The sequence below is a fragment of the Vanacampus margaritifer genome, chromosome 8 (assembly GCF_051991255.1).
Source record: "Vanacampus margaritifer isolate UIUO_Vmar chromosome 8, RoL_Vmar_1.0, whole genome shotgun sequence".
Taxonomy (NCBI): Eukaryota; Metazoa; Chordata; class Actinopteri; order Syngnathiformes; family Syngnathidae; genus Vanacampus; species Vanacampus margaritifer.
In genome coordinates this window covers 16,918,662-16,939,190 of record NC_135439.1, presented here as the reverse complement: position 1 = coordinate 16,939,190, position 20,529 = coordinate 16,918,662, and the positions used below count along the sequence as shown (strand labels likewise).

Sequence of the window (20,529 nt, the reverse complement as noted above, 5' to 3'; positions counted from 1 at the left end):
CACTCAGGCCAACAAGTTGGCCAAACATAAAGGAATACTTATATATTTGAAGAAAATTGTTCTATATATTACAGCTTGAAAAAAGTTACTTGTTTTTAGACTAAAAATACTATTTTCAAGACCGCGGTGGTTGATATGGGCTTAGTATTATTATTATTATTATTTTTAATCTTACAGGTAAGGTCTTGTTCTGTTGCTAGATAATTTTTCTTATTTGAAGTAATCATTTTCTTATTTTACTGTATTTTTTCCTTAAAATGTTCTATTGTCCTTTTTGCAGTGAAGATCAAGTCAAGTGTTTTCTTAATAATTAACTGCTAAAGGATAACTATCATAAAACACCTTTTCCATAGAAAAAAAGCATAAGCATCAATTATGTACTAAGTAAACTTGGTGCTTTATATTTCAAAGCATCAGCTTTTATGAGGCCCAATAAATACTTACCTTATTTGTGGCTGCTAGTTCTGGTGAAGCAACCAAGCTTTTTGTTGCATTTCCACTGTGGTTGCAACCCACATCAGCATAATTCAAGCATGACCATCCCCCTTTCTCATTTCTGCGTTGCTCCTTGGTAAAATCCAAGTCTAAAACCAGTCCCACCATCATACATCATCCAGACTGAGTGCGCTTTGTGCTTTTCCTCCCTCCCCCCTTTGTGCTGTGGGAGCGAGCTTGTTCTTTTGGTGGAAGGTTCTTATCAACAGTCTCAGCACTTCACCAAGCTCTGAGTTGACATGTCACCCAGCCTCAGTCCGACTGTGTAGCCATAGAGTCCAGCTCACTGTTCATCAGCGTAGAACAATCAGGCTCTGTGTAATGCCGAAAGTCTAAACCGGTCGATTAGTTCATTTGTTTCTCAACTCAATGTCCTTGCTGTGCAACAAACTGTGCATGCTTCAAAGAGTATATCAGTAGGAATAAGAGGGGAATGTTCAATGTAAAATTATTGGATTTGACGCAAATCTTTTTTTCAACTCTGATAACGTCTCAAAATTGTTCTGTATCCTCCTCTCTAACATCAACTACTTTCATGTCTTCCCTCACAACATCCATCAACCTTGTCTTAGGTCTTCCTCTCGCTGTCTTTTCCGGCAGCTTCATCTTCACCACCTTTCGACCAACATACTCACTATTGTCTGCTCTCTCTAACTTTTTTTCAAAAACAAATAATCTTAGCTGTCCCTTCAATGGGCTCATTTCAAATCCTAGCCATCCTGGTGACTCCTACAGATTAATTTAACCCTGTAACACCAAACGTATCATATTAAATACAAGACATTTTGAGCCCTCTATTTCATGAGTATAATATATTTTTTTCTTATTAAAACCGTGAAGTATATGATCTGACACATGCATTGCATTGATAATCCATTAGAGGGCAGTATCACCCAGCTGATGGCTTTTCCAGCTACCTTGTAAGATCGCCCAATTGAGAAAGGAAAGACACCTATACTTATTAATAGTGGGAAATGCTCTTTCTGATTTTTGGAAATACTAATATGTTTGATATGTCTGTTTACTATAAAATTTTTGACAGTTATAAATTTACGAGCATTGTGACCGGATGTATCAAATATGACACAAATCAAAAGTCATACGTGTTTGTTCATTTTGTTTGTTCAAAAGGACCAATAAATACTCTATTTACAAATTTGAATTTTCTCTCATGTATTTCATGGTTCAGGCTTTATAGGTTTAATAATATTTATTTAACCATAATACTATTTTAAATTCATTTCACATTTGATTGGTAGGTTTGCATCCCAGATGCCATGGTATTTGGAAACAAAGAATTTGGCCCCTCTTATAGTGATGACATTTTCATATAGTTTTTTTTTCTAGTTGTGAGCCATAAGGAGGGATCAGTCAGTGGAAGTTGCATTCCACTACTCCTTTGTACTCTCTATGTGAATAGCCTTTTACATGGGGCTTTGTGGGATTGATTGTCAGAGGCTTAATGAGCGTCTTAACCAAGCCAGAGGCTTTAGGCAACATATGTGGCCACAGCCCTCAGTGCTCATCTTCCTCCATATCAAGCCTGTACGACAAAACACAAAGCCAGCTCAACACTCTTTTTTTTGTACTAGTTTACTACCAAATACTTGCTGTTTATACTGGATATTATTGCCTTTGGAGGGAATATACACATTCCTTATGGGGAGCGGTGCAAAGGATGATGTCACGTGTAAGTATATACGTAATACAGATGTATTCAGTGCATATATATATATATATATCGATGTGAACATGCATGTTCAGGTATTGCCTTCTTGGATTACACACTCAGACAGCATGTAATATTTTGAGTACCATTAACAATTGTCATGATTTCAAGATCAACTCATTTGCAGTTTAAAGTCGCATTTTAATTGACTGTCACTAAAAAGTCCAAACTAAGCATTACAAAAGGTATGTACTGTGTGACACTTATATAATATTGTTTTTACTGTAAAACTCCTCTCTTCATGTCACAAAGTCTTAGAAATTACATATTTTTACACCATCTCATTAAATACTTCTATTAATGTGTTTGTCATCTTACACAGTCGATAGTTTTACACTTTTAGCTGAAAGCATTTTCTCCATAACATGCAAATGTGGATGCTGAGGAAATGATCTGAACAGGTTCGATTTTCAATAATATAAACCTGTAGTAATGAGTATTGCCATGTTTATAAACCTTCAGTATTCAGCATAAATACTGACTGACTGTGATGTAAATTGTGCCTGGTCTTGTAATCATTCCATTGGATTTGTCTCAACACAACCTCAGCTCGACCCTACGACAGGAAGTAGGCCACATATCTGATAGCTGTATTAAACAGCAGACCCACTGTAGTATTGTCCAGACGCTCTGTTCAGAACCAGAACAGTAAATTCGAGCACTGAATTATAACACAAAAACTATTGCCTCACTGAAAATTATGCTCTTTGAGCAGATTTTTCATACAAGTGTGCACTGAAATCCGGAATCTAGTGTGGTTGACTGAAATGCATTGCTTTAGTTTTCTATTTAGGGAAAATCTGAGAAACAGGTGCCATTAATTATGTCCTGCTGTGGCATAGATACATACATCAGGGGAAATTGCCAGCATTAGTCGAACCAAGTGAATGAATGTAGAGAGGAGAACGCTGTGCTTGTTCCCACAAAATATTACTCCAGTCAGAGCAGTCCAACTAGTGAATTCATCTCTCTGCTGGCCATGGGCAAGGCTCCCACACTAATATGATTACTGTCCTAGGCAGCGGGGCACTCCTGTGGGGCTTCAAAGACAGCAGATCAGAAGAAATACTGTATGATGAAAAAGCTGCAAGATGGTAGCCAGACAGATGCCGCCAATCTTACCCTTAGCTTAAACATATTAACAGGTTCAGAGTGAGGTCAGCATTGGCTGTTTCTTGACATGCATAGCACATGTCCCAATAATCTGATTACATATTTCAATTGAGTAATAGTTTCCCAATGTAGAGAAAGGAGAGGAAATGTTATGCTATACACAGCAAATCAGTCAATGTTAACATTTTCAGTGTTCGATCAAATATGCAGTGTTATTTTAACACTGTCGGAGTAAATTTCCTTAAGTGCCGGGGTGGTGATGAACCTTGAATATTGAATTGATCACCCCTTCATTTCTGGTGAAAGTGAATCGTTCCAATTTTCTAGCAGGCTGTTGATATTTGAACAGCGATACATCCAGTTGTTTTCGTTGGGTGGCATGGCTCAGTGGTAATTCAAAGTACCACAGATTGTCATACCTACTTATGTAGTCCCCTGAGGGAGCGGGGAGTAGCAGCAGGGTCTTGCGCTCGGGGATCATTTGGTGATCTAACCCCCCAATTGCAACCCATAACGCTGAGCGTCAAGCAGGGAGGCAAATGGGTCCCATTTTTGTAGTCCCGGCCATGGATTGAACCCACAACCTCCAGTATCAGGGCGGACACTCTACCACTAGGCCACTGAGCTGAGTGTTAGAGTGGTCATCTTCAGACCCTGAGAGTGTGGGTTCGATCACAGGCCAGTGTGACTATATCAGTGGCCTTGAGCAAGATAGTGAACCCCCAGTTGCTCCTGGTGCCATGTCACCTGTAGTCAAAATGTAAGGTGCTTTGAGGGCCTTGTAAGGAGGAAAAACGCTACATAAGTCAAGCACCATTCACCAAAGTAAAGTGTAGTTTGAGTTAAATTTTTAACACTGACACTAGTGCAATACACTCATAAGTGTTTAAACACCAGAGTTCAGTGTAATTTGGAGGAATTAAATGTTTAACACTGACACAAGTGTAGAGTACTTTCAACACTACTAGATTTTTAATACCATATACAGTGTTGGAGTAACACTGGTTAAGGCAACTCTAAGGAACTTTCAGTTTACCTTGATTATAGCGATGCCATATGGACAAATGTGGTCATGTCATGCCTGAAGGAAGACCACATTTCCCATGAGGACAAGCGCATTGCTCCATTTTTTAGCTCACCCCAGCGAGGGTTGACATTCAAATTGACTTTGACTGTCTTTGTAACGAATGAGGAAAGGGGTAAGTGACTACTCCATAAAGCAGTCAGCACATTTGTAGTTTTTTTGTGTTCCTACCATCCCGCTCAAAGTTGCTTAATGCCAGTAAAAATTATACAGACCCCCTCAGGCCATGGCAAAGGTACCAGGTTTCATCAGAAGAGTTATGAAAATATTTTATTAAGGTTGAATATTTTCTTAGTGCTACTTTAAGTGTGAAAAAAGCAATACTTTGAAAAGTGTCTGATTTACACTCATTGGTGTGGACACATATAAACACTTTTCTCATGTTAGATTTAACACTCTCAATGTTAATCTAACACTGGCGATTTTGCTGTGTACTTCTGATTTCTGCATTGCTACAGTCTTCCCAGCTCCAAAAAATTGAGCTGTCATTCTGCAAAATGTTTGCATTTGCTTTGACATGCGAGCAAAAATTTGAGATAAGAGGGCAGTGTGTTGGCAGTGCACTTAACTCACACTCTGTGTATTAAACAAAACACACACATAATGTATTATTTTTGTCTGCTGGCTTAATGCTAATATGAAATAACAGCTATGCTGTTGTGGTATAATCATTTAAGCAAAGGATTGAACAATAAATGGTGCAACAGTACATATACAGTAATACAACAGCACTCACGGTCGTATATTCTTTATCCTCTGTGAATAATGACTGTTATTAGTGCCATACTGTGGCCCTGAGAGGGTGTGTGATGTCACAAGGAACATTGTGTCTGTCAGTATCTTATACTGCCCCCAGGTGGAAACGCCAGAAAGAGCAGCCAGAGCAGAGTTTTGCCAAAAAATGTTCACAGCGGTAATTCATCTTTTTGTTCATTTTTTTTGCAGGGCATGCACAGCCATGTTTTCCACGGAAAATACTTATTGGCTACATATATCCCTGCTTACAATTTTTTTAGGTGGGGGGTTAAAAAAAATGCAATTGTATAGATATCATTTATTTATGCGTTTTTGCTAATCGCGGGCTGGCCTGGTCCTTATCACCTCATTATATTTAATTATGTCAGAACTGTATGTTTTTATAACGTACAGTATTATGCAGTACTCTTTTTTCCTCATTACAATACACATTAAAAATATGTTTTTATTTTTGGGAATTGCCTGGAACTAATTAATGTCATTCTATTCATTTCAATGGGAAAACATTATTTAAGATTCAAGCATGGTCATGTAATTTATTAAATTCATATCTAAGGGCACCACTGCAGTGGTCTAATGATCAAAATGAGAAGATATCACTTGTATGTGTTTCATGCTTTCTTACTTTAATGTGCCAGTTGTGACAGGGGGTCTCGCTGTTTCATAGGGAGGTCACACATCATTAGTTCACACAGAACATGCAGGTCACAGACCCGAGTGACTCGGTTCAGCAGATCTATATCCAACTCCAACTAAGCCTCATTTCTTCACTTTCAGCTTCATCACTTCCTCTCTCAGCCTCCTCTGACAGTACTCTAAGTTCCATCAGCCTGCTAATGCTACACACTCCTGCAATATTAATAGTGGCATAATTGAACTGTCATGCTCCTGAAGTGCGGCAAAATTGGACAATTACAGGCAAATGATCCAATATTGTTCCCACTTCCCAATCTCATTTAGTGTCTTGTTTTCGATTTTGTCCTACCAATAATGTTTTTAATAATAGATGACTTGCATGGCCAAGCTTGTAGTAGCAAATTGAATGTGCTTATTATCGCCAGAGGAAAGACTGCTTTGTGGAAAAAACATGGAAATACTGAAAAAAAAATGTCATTTGCAGATACAGTCACACATGCACGCTTGGTAGGTAAGAAAATTGATGCTCTTGTTCAGCAGTTCATTTTTAATGATCAATGATTAATGATTTTGTGTGTGTGTGCGTGTGTGTGTGCGTGTGTGTGTGTAGGCATTGTAATGAATGTCAGCAGAATGTTGCTGGTTTTAAGCAAAGGCAATATTTTAATCCAGCCTGACAAGAAGACGAGCTGCCTAATCCTATTACAGTCTTTCACATTAAACCACACATGGTTCACACGTGCCTGTCTGTTGTCTTTGTGCGAAAAAGCAGCAGATGGTGCCAGCTAAAGAGGCTACTGTACTGAACTGTGCATGCTTTCTCTTGCACCTTGCACCGCCCTCAACAACATATCCACAAGTGTGTGGAATTCTCGAGCAAACAACCTTTCTGTGTTCTTTCCCATTAATGTGAGTAATGCTACTGTATTGTGTATTTGTAATGCGTGAGGTGTTTGAGGGTCAAAGCCAAGGTGCAAGGGCCAGATGGTCGGAATATGATGATGGAGCTTGCCAAAAATATAGAACAGGTTTGCCAACTTGTTTTCAACAGCCAATAAGTCATTGAATAGGTCAAAGAATTGTCAGCAAAAATGTTAAAATAATATGTTCTGCGCATAAGCATAAAAATGTCATAACATAACATAACACAAAAAAAATACAGTAATAAAATTGTGCAAAGCCAAGCGGAAACTTAAATATATTTATGACAGAAAGAAAACTAATAGAACTCTAACAACCAAATCTTACAGTTTTATTTGTGGAAATAATGGATAGGCATGCAAAGAAACAATAACAATGTCCCCAATAAGTACAGTACATGTTAATTTGTATTCTTGTTTTCAAATTTCAAATGGAATGAAGTGACGATAGTTGATTTAAAATAGCTGTAGCTGTAATATACTACACCACTCACCCCCCCACCCCCTCTATTTAATTATATATATATTTTATGCTATTTTCTGAAACAAATCTGCTTATTGCATCAGGCTACACACACACACAAAAGTTGAACAGCAGAACAGAATGCCAAAGCACAACTGCAACAACGTTTGAGGCAGCTTTGTGACCTGTCGGCCAGTCCAGCAAGTAAAAACACTTTTTTTAGCGTTATTGTTTTCACCATCACAACCTTTTTTGTTTATTTGTTTACTTTGTTTACATGACTTGACTTTGACTTTGTTTGACCATGCATTGTAGGCACAGAAAGTCTCTACAATGATGACCTTGTAGTTTGATAATGATGACAATTGGGACTTGCTAAAATAACTGACGTTGGTGTTTAACTACGTGCAGTCTACGCTGTAATGTAGATCAATCAAAGCATCATTTATGCATCTGCTTCAGAGCTGAGTCTCTTTGATACAAGAAAATTGGATCGATTCGACTTTGAATTATGCTGATTTAAGTGTAAATCTCTTTTCAGTACTTTTCTTAGTACTACAGTGTTATCTTTGATTTAAATCAAATTGTATATGTTTTGCTGTAACAAAAGTCATTCTGTGAGGATCTCTGATGTAAAAGTGAACAAAAGCATTGAGTCAAGCAGATTTCTAGAAATAAAATAAACATTAGCAGACGCACGAGATTTAAAGGGTGGTAAAAGTGATAAATTTTACCATTCAACATCCAACCTCTCTGCAGTGACTTCTTGTTGAAAAATTCAATGATTGAAATGAGCTGAAAGGAACATCGTCGCCACCTAGCGTTTGGAGGCAGATACAGTTTAGCCACAGGTCAAACCCATCCACTCATCTGTTTTTCTGTACTGCTTGCCCTCATAAGTGTGAGCTGGAATCAATCCCAGTTGACTTTGGGTTAGGGGTGAACGGTGCGCGCTAGACAAAAATGTAGAGTCTTCGATGAAAATTACATACATTGTTTTTTGACTGTGCGAGAAACCCGGAGTACTGGGAGAAAACCCACACAAGTACGGAGTTCCAGAGATTCAAACCCTGACTTCACAAACAAATGTGGAAAAAGTGGAGGTACCAACATTTGTCAGTAGCCTGATTTATTTGTGCATGCAAAATTTGGGGAACTTTTATATTGTAATCATATGAGTGTTAAATAAATGAGAAAGCTTAAAAAATGGAAAAGCAAATATTGATGCCACATGACATTGATGAATTGGCATGCTGCGACATGATAAACCAGGCAAGATTAGTAATCAACAATGAGCAGGGAAAAAAGTAGTTATTTGGCTGTCTTTCTGTGTCACGCCAAAACTTTCAAAGTAGTGAAACCGACTCTATTTGCCTCTGACTGTTTCCCTCTTCTTGCCCCCTCCGCTGCAGAGCGTCTGTCCCCTCTGAGTCTTGGCAAACCAAAGTTAGGGTTCATATAGGCCTTCCCACAGTGAACAGATTTAACCTCCTGCCAGATTCATCAATCTCCGGCTGGTCTGATCGCTGTTGAATGGGGCGGGGATTAAGAAGACCCCGGGGTCTTTAAATCAGGCGAGCTTTAGGGGGCCCCTCATGTGCATCATATACGTCGAATAGACAGCATAGCCGTGACTTCAATGTCGACATTATCACTCGCCACAGTCAAGTCCTTTAGTGAACCTCCCACTACCAGATGGCAGTGTTAGTTCTCAATAAATGTTTAATAGGGGGGCAACAAATTAAATCAGAAGGCAAATCATCAAGCACAGTTTGAACAAAATGTAATCCATGTGAAGTGTTGAGGGTGGGGAGAAGCCTTTGCCTGGCTAATGCGGACATTAAGAAAACAATGGCTTTGGGAATTGGAACTCCTCCTATCCCTCCTCCTTCAACCATGCCGAAACCATGAACAAAGCTCAAGCCAATTACAGCAAGTCTCTACTTTTTGATTTCATTCAGCGTATAACAACATAAATCAAAATGTGTGTGAAACGCTGAAACAAATGAACACCTCGGGCATTTTTTTCAGGGTGACTTATAACTCGGAGACACCAGTCCTCAGTTCAGATAAGGTCAAAGGCACTGAATTGTGATTGAGTGTTAGTGTACGTAACGCTAACCTAGAGCCCTGAACCCCGTTGCTGATATATGTGGGTGGAGCTGAGGTCACAAGCTGGTTTAAACACTAGTATTGACCCATGAGGCCCCTAGTTTATACCATTAACTTGAGGAATGGTTGTTAAGTTCAGAGTGCATGTTCATTTGAAGATGAATCGACTGGACTGAATTAATTAAATTATTAATTAAATTTGCTCTTTGTTCTCTGGTCAATGATTAAGTTTGACCCCAGTGTACAGGGCTAACATTAAGCTACTACACAAATTGCACAGTCCCTATAAGAGCATAAATACAGAAATGCAAATGTTCGGCTGTTCTTATTGGTAATTGTGTGATGTTGACCTTGATTTGTTAATTTTAGGGTAGTCTTCCTGTATAAAAGAATGACCTATATTAACTTGATCAAAAATGTCCAGTACATGTAATAATCCTGACTGATATTGTAATAGCATTTTTACAAATAGTATATTTACATTGTCGGGGATTTATTACATATGAAGGTGCGTCGTTTTGTTCTTAAAACTGATCGTGTGAAACTTGACAGATAAATTAATAAATATGTTTATTTCCAGTCCAAAGTTCTACATTTTGTGTTTGGAGAATCTAAGACTGTTATCTACATTCGCAGCAATAAATAAATAAATAATAAAATTGAGTGTTAAAATTTTGGAGTTGATTTTGACCGCCATATTTTCAGATTTAAATGTAAGTCATTTTTGGAGTTGATTTATTTAGTGCTAAACAGCGTCCGCATAGGGATAATTAAATACCATCTGCCCACGTTATTAGAATATAATTAAATGTAATAAGATATTGCATTATCGGTACAGATGTTATAACAATATCAGTCATTTTTTTTTATTTTATTATTACATCGTTGGTGAAGGTATTGGGTTTTATTACATTTTTGATTAAGGTAAAGGTGCATTTTGGAGGTTGTCACTTTTTTACTCACGACTGCCATCTCTGACCTTAAGCTTAACCGCAACCTCTGTGTCAAGCAAGTGCATGACGCCAGCCCAGAACCCTTTCTCCCTCATATTAAATTGTGGAGTGTGTTGGCCCCGAAATGCTCTGAATACTCTGAACTGAAGGGAAGGTAGACGCTGGTCGGCACAGTTGCAGTTAAAAAGTCAGGGCTCTTTGTACTCGTCTTGGCATTGGTGGAGCATGCGTGATGTATAAAAACATCTTTATCATTAACGTGTTAAAGTCCGCAATGCATGTTTAAGTGCAAATTTTGTTGCATTTTCCGGCATTATTATTTTATCAGGAAATGATTACATTATCGGGTGAAACAAATGCATAACTCAAAACTGCACAGATAAGAATGTTATCAATAGTATCCCCATTCACAAGGATGTACAAATAACGTCGTTGCCTGAGTCCTGAGCAACTATGATGTCATCATCAGTCGACAGCAAGTGGCAAAATGGCTGCACCCCTGAGATGGTTAAAACAGCTGGATTTTGCTGCATAACTCATATTCCACAAATGTAATATTAATCAAAATGTCATGTTCAGACTAGTAATGTCACATGTGACATATTATTGTCAAGAAATGTTTAAGGTTGACTTCCACTTTAAGGCACAGGTATAAAAGTCTGAAATTTTACACCACTGCAGGGGTTGAAACCAAAGCAACCCAACTTCACTCACACAATCTAATCTGTTGGCTGGAAAGGTGTAGGTACAGTGTGTGAGTGCAGGTAGTACAAACCCAATTCCCCAAAAGTTGGAACACAATACAAATTGTGAATAAAAACTGAATGCAATTATTTCAATATTTTGTTCAGAATAGAACATGGATGACAGGTCAAAAGTTTAAACTGAGAAAATGTATCATTTTAAGGGGAAAATGTGTTGATTGTAAATTTGGGACAGGTAGCAATAAGAGGCTGGACAAGTCAATTGCACTTGTTAAAAAAAACAGCTGGAAGACCAGTTGAGGTCCATTGGCAACTTAATTGGAGTATAAAAAGAGCTTCTCGGAGTGGCAGTGTCTCTCAGAAGCGAAGATGGGGAGAGAATCACCAATTCCTCCAATGTTGCGCAGAAAGATAGTGGAGAAATATCAGAAAGGTGTTTACCAGCGAAAAATTGCAAAAAGGTTGACGTAATCATCATCTACAGTGCATAACATCATCCAAAGAGTCTGAGTCTGTGTGTAAGGGTCAAGGCCGAAAAATCATACTGGATGCCCGTGATCTTCGGGCCCTTAAACGGCACTGCACCGCAAACAGGAATGCTTACTGTAAAGGAAATCACAGACAGGGCTCAGAATACTTCCAGAAAACATTGTGATTGTGAACACAATCCACCGTGCCAGCCGCCGTTGCCAGATGAAAATCGACAGTACAAAGAAGAAGCCATTTGTAAAGTAGACCAAGAAGCGCAGGCGTTTCTCTGGGCCAGGGGTCATTTCAAATGGAGTGTGGCAAATGGAAACCTGTTTTGTGGTCAAACCAATCACAATTTGAAGTTCTTTGTGGAAAACTTGGGCGCTATATCATACTGACTAAAGCGGACAAGCACTCAGTTTATAAGCCTGCATCTGTGATGGCATAAGGTTGCATGAGTGCGTGTGGCATGGGCGGCTTCCACATCTGGAAAGGCATCGTCAATGCAGGAAGCTATATTCAGATTGGAGAACAACATATGCTCCCATCCAGGCATCATCACTTTCAGAGAAGATCTTGCATTTCTCAACACGATAATGCCAGACCACATACAGAACCAATTACAACATCATGGCTGCGTAGGAAAAGGATCCGGGTATTGAAATGGCCAGCCTGCACTCCACTTATTTTACTTATAGAGCACATTTGGTGCATCATAAAAGGGAAGGTGCAACAAAGAAAGGCCAAGACAATTGAACAGTTAGAGAGACGCGTGTTAGACAAGAATGGGACAGCATTCCTATTTCTAAACTTGAGAAACTTGCCTCCTTGATCCCCAGACGTTTGCAGACTGTTGTAAGAAGAGGGGATGCCTCACAGTGGTGAAAATGGCCTTCTTCCAACTTTTTGGAGATTTGTTGACACCATGGAACTTAAAATCAACATAGTTTTCCCTTAAAATGATACATTTTCTCAGTTTAAACTTTTGACCTATTCTCTATGTTCTATTATAAATAAAATATAAAAATTTGGCACTTCCACATATAGTGTCCCAACTTTTTGGGAATTGGGTTTGTACTTTGACTTGTCAGATAGCAATTTAACTATGCTTCACACCCCTCAGGCAGCAATACTAGCTGAAATTATAGATGTCTTACTGCATGCTAATTAGCAAAGCTAACACTCAAACAGCTCTCTTATTAAATAGCCTAAACAGACCTTGTGAATTTGACGTTGATTTTACAGTTCTGTGATTGGCTGACATTCTGACAACCAGTCCAGGGGGTGGCCCAGGGGGTGGCCAAAGTCACCCGGGATCTGCTTCAGCTCACCTGGGACCTAAATGAGCAGAAGGGATAAAGAAAATAGAACTTGCCCATCCTTTAGTGTTCGATAGAGGTTATCCCGCTCAGGGTCACAGGGAACAGGTGCCAATCCCAGCTGATTGCAGACAATAGGTGGATTTTTCCTCTGAACTGGTCAAGACATAAAACCTTTCACAGTGAATCACAGCACTGACAGTGACTAACTTAAATTGGATGGCTATGGATATAATAAAAAAAAAAAACTGGATGATAGTGAGCATTTGTCAGGCATCATTAAATCAACTCATTATTTTCTATTGTCCTAAGGAAAGTAAACTTTATGCAGGTAGACATCAAATTTAGAAAATAAAATGAGAGGAATGATGGAAATCTACTGTATGTGGGTGGTTGACTTGAGTGGGTTGGTAGGAGACTTTAATGTGAATATTTCATCAAAATTTACATGTTGAGCAGAGTCCCTGTTGCTGCAAGTGAACATGAGCGTGCCCGGTTACGCATGGCTGACAAGAGAGAGCAGCCGGGGCTCTCAGTCACGGGGGATTTGTTGTGTCTGGGGTTTGCCTTTTGCTCTGCCAGCACGTGGGTGGATTCATGGGGGCTTCTCCGTCTGCTCTGCATTCACAGGTGCCACCTCTTCACTACACCAGAGACAAAAACTGAGAAAACATTGGAAAGCACTCGTTTCTTGACGTCTAAGATCGACAATGAAAATCATGACAAGAAGCTGGAGAATCATTTGCATTCTTGCCTCAGTCACTTTTATCTGTGCCTTTCATATTACTACAGCCATTGATATCCCGCTGGAAGGTTAGTAATACATGTTACTCTTCATAACAGAACTTGAAATAAAAAAAACGCATATATTAGATCAAATATTTAAATGATAGTTTCTGCATTAAAAAAAACTGTTCAATTGCTCAACTTGACAATCTAAACCTAAAAACCAACCTTGGATTGTGAGAATACCAAACTTCAACAAGTAACTGTTTAGGCATGACTTTTACTCAATTTCCAAGATACAGTGGTAGGGAGGCCTGAAATATCAAGTGGCTCAAGTTTTTTAAGGTACGAGCCGTCGTTCAGCCAAGTTTTTGACTTATGTTGCAAACAACGACTTGATGAATGAGACCACTTTAGACTCTCGATAGGTCAATGGTGGCTGACAGCGTCAACACATCAAGCAGCAGTTTGGCAGATAACCTCAAGTTCTTCAAAGAGAAGAGATGAGCCGCTTCTATTGGCTGGGAAGCTAGTCGACCACACAAAAGCCCGTTTGTAACCACCCTTGTCCCGCGAAAATGCCAAAAGAAAGAAAACTCCACCCATTCAAGCCAGACTTGCGATTATCACAAAAATACAGCTCAAACTGTGGAGCACATGTTCACAGACAATAAAACAATCTGCGAGCAACAAGTGATATTAGAGACAGTCCTCCAATGAATACGTTTTGAAATGTGCCCAATTACAACCAAGTCTTACATATTGTAGTTTAGCGACCCCTATCTGCCGTGTAAATAGCGAAAAAAATTTTTTAAAAATGAACCATAAGTGTAGTTACTGGGACTCCTAATACTAACCCCAACCATTAGTCTGAACACTAAAATAATTACAGGCCTGATAGCTTAATAAGATAGACGTTCATCTTCTGATCAGGTTCGAGTCCAATTAACTCCACCTATGGTTTCCTTCGCTATTTACATGGCCGATAGAGGTTGCTAAACTACAATACGTAACACTAGGTCATATTTTGGTGCATGGTAAAACGACCAATAAGGTCGTCCTCCATTGGAGGACTTGTTAGATCTTACTGCAGCTTAAAGTTCTTTGTTTTCCACCAACTTGCAGCTCAGCCTTCACGGCGTGAGGAATGCAACTGTGCAAAGAAATTCATTTTGCTTATGGTTGTATACGGATAAATAACAATAAAAAAAAAACAATCTATTCTCATTGGGAAACGAAAGCAGTTGAATAATTTAGAGTACGCTTAGTTTCATCAAGCACTCACAGTGTGAATAGAATATATTTACAGCTATTATCTGGCTTGAATCATGTTTCTTGTATCTTTTGTGTCTGTGTGTATTTGAGTTTCCTTGGAAACTCATATCAAACCTCTTCCTCTAAATTATTCAAGGCTGTCTCTTAGGGTTCGATAGAGAGCAGTTCAAACAGCTTTTTTCTAAAAATAAAAACAGCTTTTTTGAATTCAGTCTTAAGGGGGAATAGCATGTGACAAAAAGGAATAAATCCCAAAGTACTCTTTTTGCTTTGTTTTTCTTCTATTATCTTTCCACTGCTGCATTGGATTTTCTAGTTTTAGGTTATGTCGACAGTAAGTTTACTCAAACAAACTGTAACTCTCTGTTGTTCATCTTCTGCTATGTTGTTGAACACCACATTTGTTATTAGCCATATTTGTTTGAGCAGAGGCCCATTTCATTCCATGTTGGGCTTTTGTTTTTTTTTCTTTTAATTTCATTGCTCTGTTGTGCAGTGTTTATCTTTTATTATATGTTGTAACTCTCATTTTATAATCTTATTGACAAAATATCAATATTCCAGTATTGTTTCATTATACCTCATGGTGCAATATTGATATACATCATTGGTACTGTGTATCAGTGGATCTAGTGTTACCACCAATGAGTAGGGTTGTTCAATACCACTTTTTTCAGACCAATAATTGTACAAGTAGTCCTTGATACCTATGCCAAATATCGATACCACTAGTACTTAAAATTCCTCCAAAAATCAATGACATGAAATTAATGGCAATTATTCTTCGGATTTCTAGTTTCTGATTGTAAAACAGTCACATATCAGTATCGGCCACTGTCACAAGAACCGATACCTTAAATTAAGGATGGTATTTTCACTGATAACGATACCTGCTATCGGTACTCGCTCATCCTTACCAATGATAACATCTTTTTGTGGGTGCTGGGTTCGCTTTTTTGAATACAACCTTCAATAACGCATGCTATATGTTTTGCTATTCAACGAGGACAGACATTAGAAAACTGCTTCAGTTACTATATTTGTTTTCCAGTATATAAATCATAGCACAATAGTATTGTGATATTTGTATTTCTGGCAAAATAAAGCAATGTTATACTAATAATCTGTTGGGATACAGTCTATAGGGTGTTGAGAAAAAGTTCTCCCGCTACAATTATTGATAATTATGCAAACAACCACTTGGTCAAAGCCCCACTATGTTCCTTGCAAAGAGCAGTCAATGTATCTAAATGAAGAAATAATAATAATAAAAAGTTCTATACTGAATGATCGTTAGGTGAAATGTTCCAACTGGCCGTCTACCCTAGAGACTCAAAAACATGCTCTGTTAATTGCATGAATTGTGTAATACGCGTAAATGTCTGCATCTAACTTTTCATGAATTGCTCAAATGTTGATTCTTTCTGGTTTGTGGCCCAGTTGAGCAGCTGCCCACCATCACTGCCCAGTCGCCAAGCTCCCTTATCGCCTTCCCGTTTGATGAGAGTTATCCCATGACGTGTGAGGCCAAAGGGAATCCCACGCCAGAGTAAGTAGCAAGTTTTGCATCACTTCTGCTCGACGCAAAGAGAGGAAGGAAAACTCGATAGTAGCCAGAAAACAATGACACTTTGCCCACACTGGGACAAATATTGACATTGTGGTTCTCAGACCCAACATGTGCACACTTCAATTTCAGCTGAAGGCATTGTCATTTCCCAACTTTTATGGTGTAGATTCAGATGGATGAAAAATGGCCAGGAATTCGACCCCTCTTCAGATCCCCGGCTGATGAAAGAAGAGGATTCTGGGACATTTGTGATACCCAATAATGGGAACCTTACAGAGTACCAGGGAACCTATCTTTGTTATGCCTCAAACAAACTGGGGACTGCCACATCCAAGGAGATTGAATTCATTGTCCCTCGTGAGTAACATATACACATGCCTTTGTGTGGGGGGAAGGGGGGGAGGGAGTGCTCTATTACAGCTAAGTGATTTGAGTCTATTCCTGTGTATTGTAACTATCTGTTGGCCCTCTCCACTGTGAGTCAATTTGAGGTGGCAGGGAGGATTTAAGCACATCTCAGTGTAAATATGTGTGCTACACTAAGCATTTAGCCTTTCCACCTGGTTTTAAACATTTGAATTTTTGCTCCCACACAATTGAAGTGCATAATCCACTGCCAGGTTGACTGCTACAGTTTATAAAACAAAACAGTATCTTCTTAGAGCAAGCTTTGGGAGGTGGGGAGAACTCATTGCTCATTTTTTCAACCCACACAATACTGTTTCACTCTAAATAGTCGTTGTCTTACTTTTCTAGATGTTCCAAAGTTTCCAAAAGAAACGCTTGATCCTGTTGGGGTGGAGGAAGGTCAGCCTTTTACTTTAAAATGTGACCCGCCTAAAGGAATACCCCCTCTGCAGATTTACTGGATGACTATCAGTAAGTGATGCTTTCCATGAATATAACCTCTGCAAATGTTTTCGCCACACGTTGTAATGACTCACACTTGTGACATTTGTGTGCTGGCACATTTAAAGCCATTTGAGCACTTATTGCCCATATACAGTACAAGTACGCTCTTTGTCCTCATTAGTAAGATATTTCTGCACACAACACAGCTAATCGGTCAGTGTTAAATTTCCAGTGTTCGATCAAATATGCAGTAAGCAGTGTTATTTTTACACTGTCAGAGTAAATTTCGGTGAGTGTTGGGTGCAAACTGAATAGCACTACTTTGAGTGTTGAATTGACCACATTCTCATTTCCGGTGAAGGAGAAACTTTCCAGTTTTTCAGCGAGCTGTCGACATTTCAATAGCGATACATCCGGTCATTGATGTTGTTGGGGTGGCGCGGCTCAGTGGTAGAGCGGTTTTCTCCCAACCCTAAGAGCATGTGTTCGATCCCAGGGCAGTGTGACTAAATCAAAGTGTCCTTGACCAAGATACTGAACCCACAAATTGCTCCTGATGCCGTGTCATCAGTAGTCAAAGGCCCTTGCGAGGAGCTAAAACACGATATAAATTAAGAGTAAAGTGTAGTTTGAGTTAAAATTTTAACACTGCAATACACTCATATGTGTTTAAAGAGTTAAGTGTAATTTGGCAGAATCAAATGTTTAACACTGACACCAGTGTAAAATATTTTCAACACTACTCAGTGTTTACCAGTGTAGATTTTTAACACTATACAGTGTGGGAGTTACACTGTTTAAGTGTGGAAAAAGTAACATAAAAGTGTAAGATTTAAACTCATTGGTGTGGACACTAGGGGTGTGTCAATACATTGATGATTAGATTAATCGCGATTCAGCACGTGACGATTTGATTACAATTCATAAATGTTCAAAAATGATTATTTTCCATAATAACTTAAATCATTCACTGCCTTTGACGCCTATAGACGTCCAAAAAATATTTTAACTATTTATTTTAATTTAACATTTTTTCCACTTTTGTTAACAAGAGTATGAAAACCTAGAATTTTTTTTATTGCACATTTAGAACAGATATAAAATGTGTTATTAATCGTGAGTTAACTCGTAAAGTCATGCGATTAATTACAGTAAAAAAATGTAATCACCTGACGCCCCTAAATTTTTAATAATCTTTTCTTCATTTTTTTATATATTTTTTAAGATTTAAAAAAGAAAAGACTGATAAAAATGAGGGGCGTCAGGCGATTAAAATTTGTCACATGACTTGATCTGTTCTAGGTTTTCATACTCTTGTTAACATAGTGGAAAAAAATGTGAAACTTATAAAAAATAGTTCAAATGATTTTTTGACGTCTATAGCCGTCAATGGCAGTGAATGAGTTTTAATGACAGGAACATTACCGCTGCTCTCAGAACGAAAGTAAAAGACACGCCTGCCGCCCATACACCCAAAGGAACGCACAAGATGAGGATAGCGGCAGTGGAAGTTTTTTATTTTTTATTCATCATTTAAAGCGGCAGCGGAAGTAACTGAGTGACAGATGTTCTCCTCAGAATAAAAAGATGGTGGGAAACATGCAACAGCCCCTCTCGCATTTCCACCCAGGGTTAGCGGAGAATAATCCGGCAGTTGTTGCTGCTAACCAGCGAACAATAGAAGAAGGACTGTCAAAACTTCCCCACAGCTCTGAAAGAGCGAGACAAATCTCATCATCCACTGCAACCCTTTTAGTCCATATGGGGTCGTTAACAACCAGGGTTTTTGCGCTCCGGTGTGGACGCACCACAGCAAAAGTGAAAGTGTATTTTGCCTATAAAGCTGTTCCCGAACAAAAGTGCTAGAATCACTGAAAAAAGCATGCAAGACAACTATGACGTGATGGGTGGATTTCCGTTGCTACAGAATCATGTCACGGCGCACAATGGCTTTCATAGGCCTCATTTCCTTTACATGTGTGAATAGAAATATCAAGTAAATGTTCTCACTTGTGAATATTTGGACACATTTTTCTGCTCAGACCTTCAACATATAGAACAAGATGAGAGGGTGTCAATGGGCTTGAATGGAGACCTGTACTTTTCTCACGCGGTGGAGAAGGACAGCAGGAGAGACTACTGCTGCTTCGCTGCCTTCCCAAGAATACGAACCATCGTTCAGAAGACAGCCATGTCGGTCATTGTCAAGTCAAGTAGGTGTCACTAATTTACTCCTAAATTAGCATGAGTTGCAGTATTTGCACATTCACAGTTTATAGCTGCAATTATAAAGCCATGCCTGTGCCACTCTGTCTTATTCACATGCATGTTCTTGGTTTTGGTTTGCGAGCTCAGTGATATGTGTAATTTTGCATCCACTTTGTGTTATTATTTTTCATCCCATCCTCCTGCATTTCAGAGAAAAGTCATGGCATGAGTCCTGAAAATGGTAAGATTTCATTGTCATGTTGCATTTGTGAGAGTAATCTTTAATAAACTGCTCATCTCTTGTCCCCGATCCATGTGCCATTAGCCAATGCCATCCTGCAGCGGAGCCCCAAGCTTATGGCGCCCTCTGGTGTCAGAACAGAGAAACATATTGTCAGGGGAGAGGACTTGAAACTGGAGTGCATTCCTGAGGGATTGTGAGTTAAATACACACATGCAAGACTGTTTAGAACTGTGTATAATTTAGGTAAACATATAGATATATAAAACAACAATATAGTTACAGTAGTTTCTTAGCAATAAAATGCATTATTAGGCTGCAAATAATGTTTTTTTGAATAATAGTCTAAATGTGCTTTTTCTTGAAGTCCAACTCCAGAGGTCGAATGGGTCAAAATGGGTCATAAGCTTTCAGCAAAAGCCAAACTGGAGAGTCATGGAAAGTTGCTCATTGTGCCAAGCATTGAACAAGAAGACAGCGGCAAGTACATGTGCAAGGCCAAGAACATACTCGGAGAAGTAGTCCATTACTTCACAGTAACAGTTGAAGGTAAATCAAACGTGCAGTGATGATGTCTTGTAGGCGTTTTGCGCTTGCATCTCATATAATTAAAACACGTTTCATTCCTTAAGTGACACAACAGGCGTCAATAAACAGCTGAATGTATTTGATCACAAAGTAATGTCAGAAGTGTGGAATTTGATTTAAAGAAAGTCTATGTTGTTATTGGCACATCACACATGGAAATCATCTGAGTAATAAATGAAAATAAAAGTTGAGTTTTGAAAAGTAGATACAGTAGATATTGGATACAATAACTTGGGACTTGTTGTCAATGAATACTACATTCAATGTCCTTCACAGTCATTGTCAGAAAATATGTGTATATATCAGGGTGACAT

General features: G+C 38.8%; 1 protein-coding gene across 9 annotated transcripts in view; it reads left to right on the top strand.

Annotated features, from left to right (window-relative positions):
- The window catches only part of chl1b (cell adhesion molecule L1-like b), a 74,540-nt gene that overhangs the window by 27,225 nt on the left and 26,786 nt on the right, over positions 1–20,529 (top strand). For 3 of the 9 annotated variants that reach the window (XM_077573772.1, XM_077573776.1, XM_077573779.1), the window contains exons 2-10: positions 13,386–13,568; positions 15,073–15,090; positions 16,197–16,305; positions 16,493–16,683; positions 17,083–17,205; positions 19,221–19,391; positions 19,598–19,627; positions 19,712–19,823; positions 19,995–20,176. In XM_077573772.1, coding sequence (XP_077429898.1) covers positions 13,466–13,568; positions 15,073–15,090; positions 16,197–16,305; positions 16,493–16,683; positions 17,083–17,205; positions 19,221–19,391; positions 19,598–19,627; positions 19,712–19,823; positions 19,995–20,176 — 1,039 coding nt within the window. In that variant the 5' untranslated portion in view covers positions 13,386–13,465. Of the gene's footprint in view, positions 1–2,020; positions 2,186–13,385; positions 13,569–15,072; positions 15,091–16,196; positions 16,306–16,492; positions 16,684–17,082; positions 17,206–19,220; positions 19,392–19,597; positions 19,628–19,711; positions 19,824–19,994; positions 20,177–20,529 lie in introns of those variants that run through there. The other 6 variants (XM_077573775.1, XM_077573777.1, XM_077573780.1 and 3 more) reach the window with 4 other exon arrangements.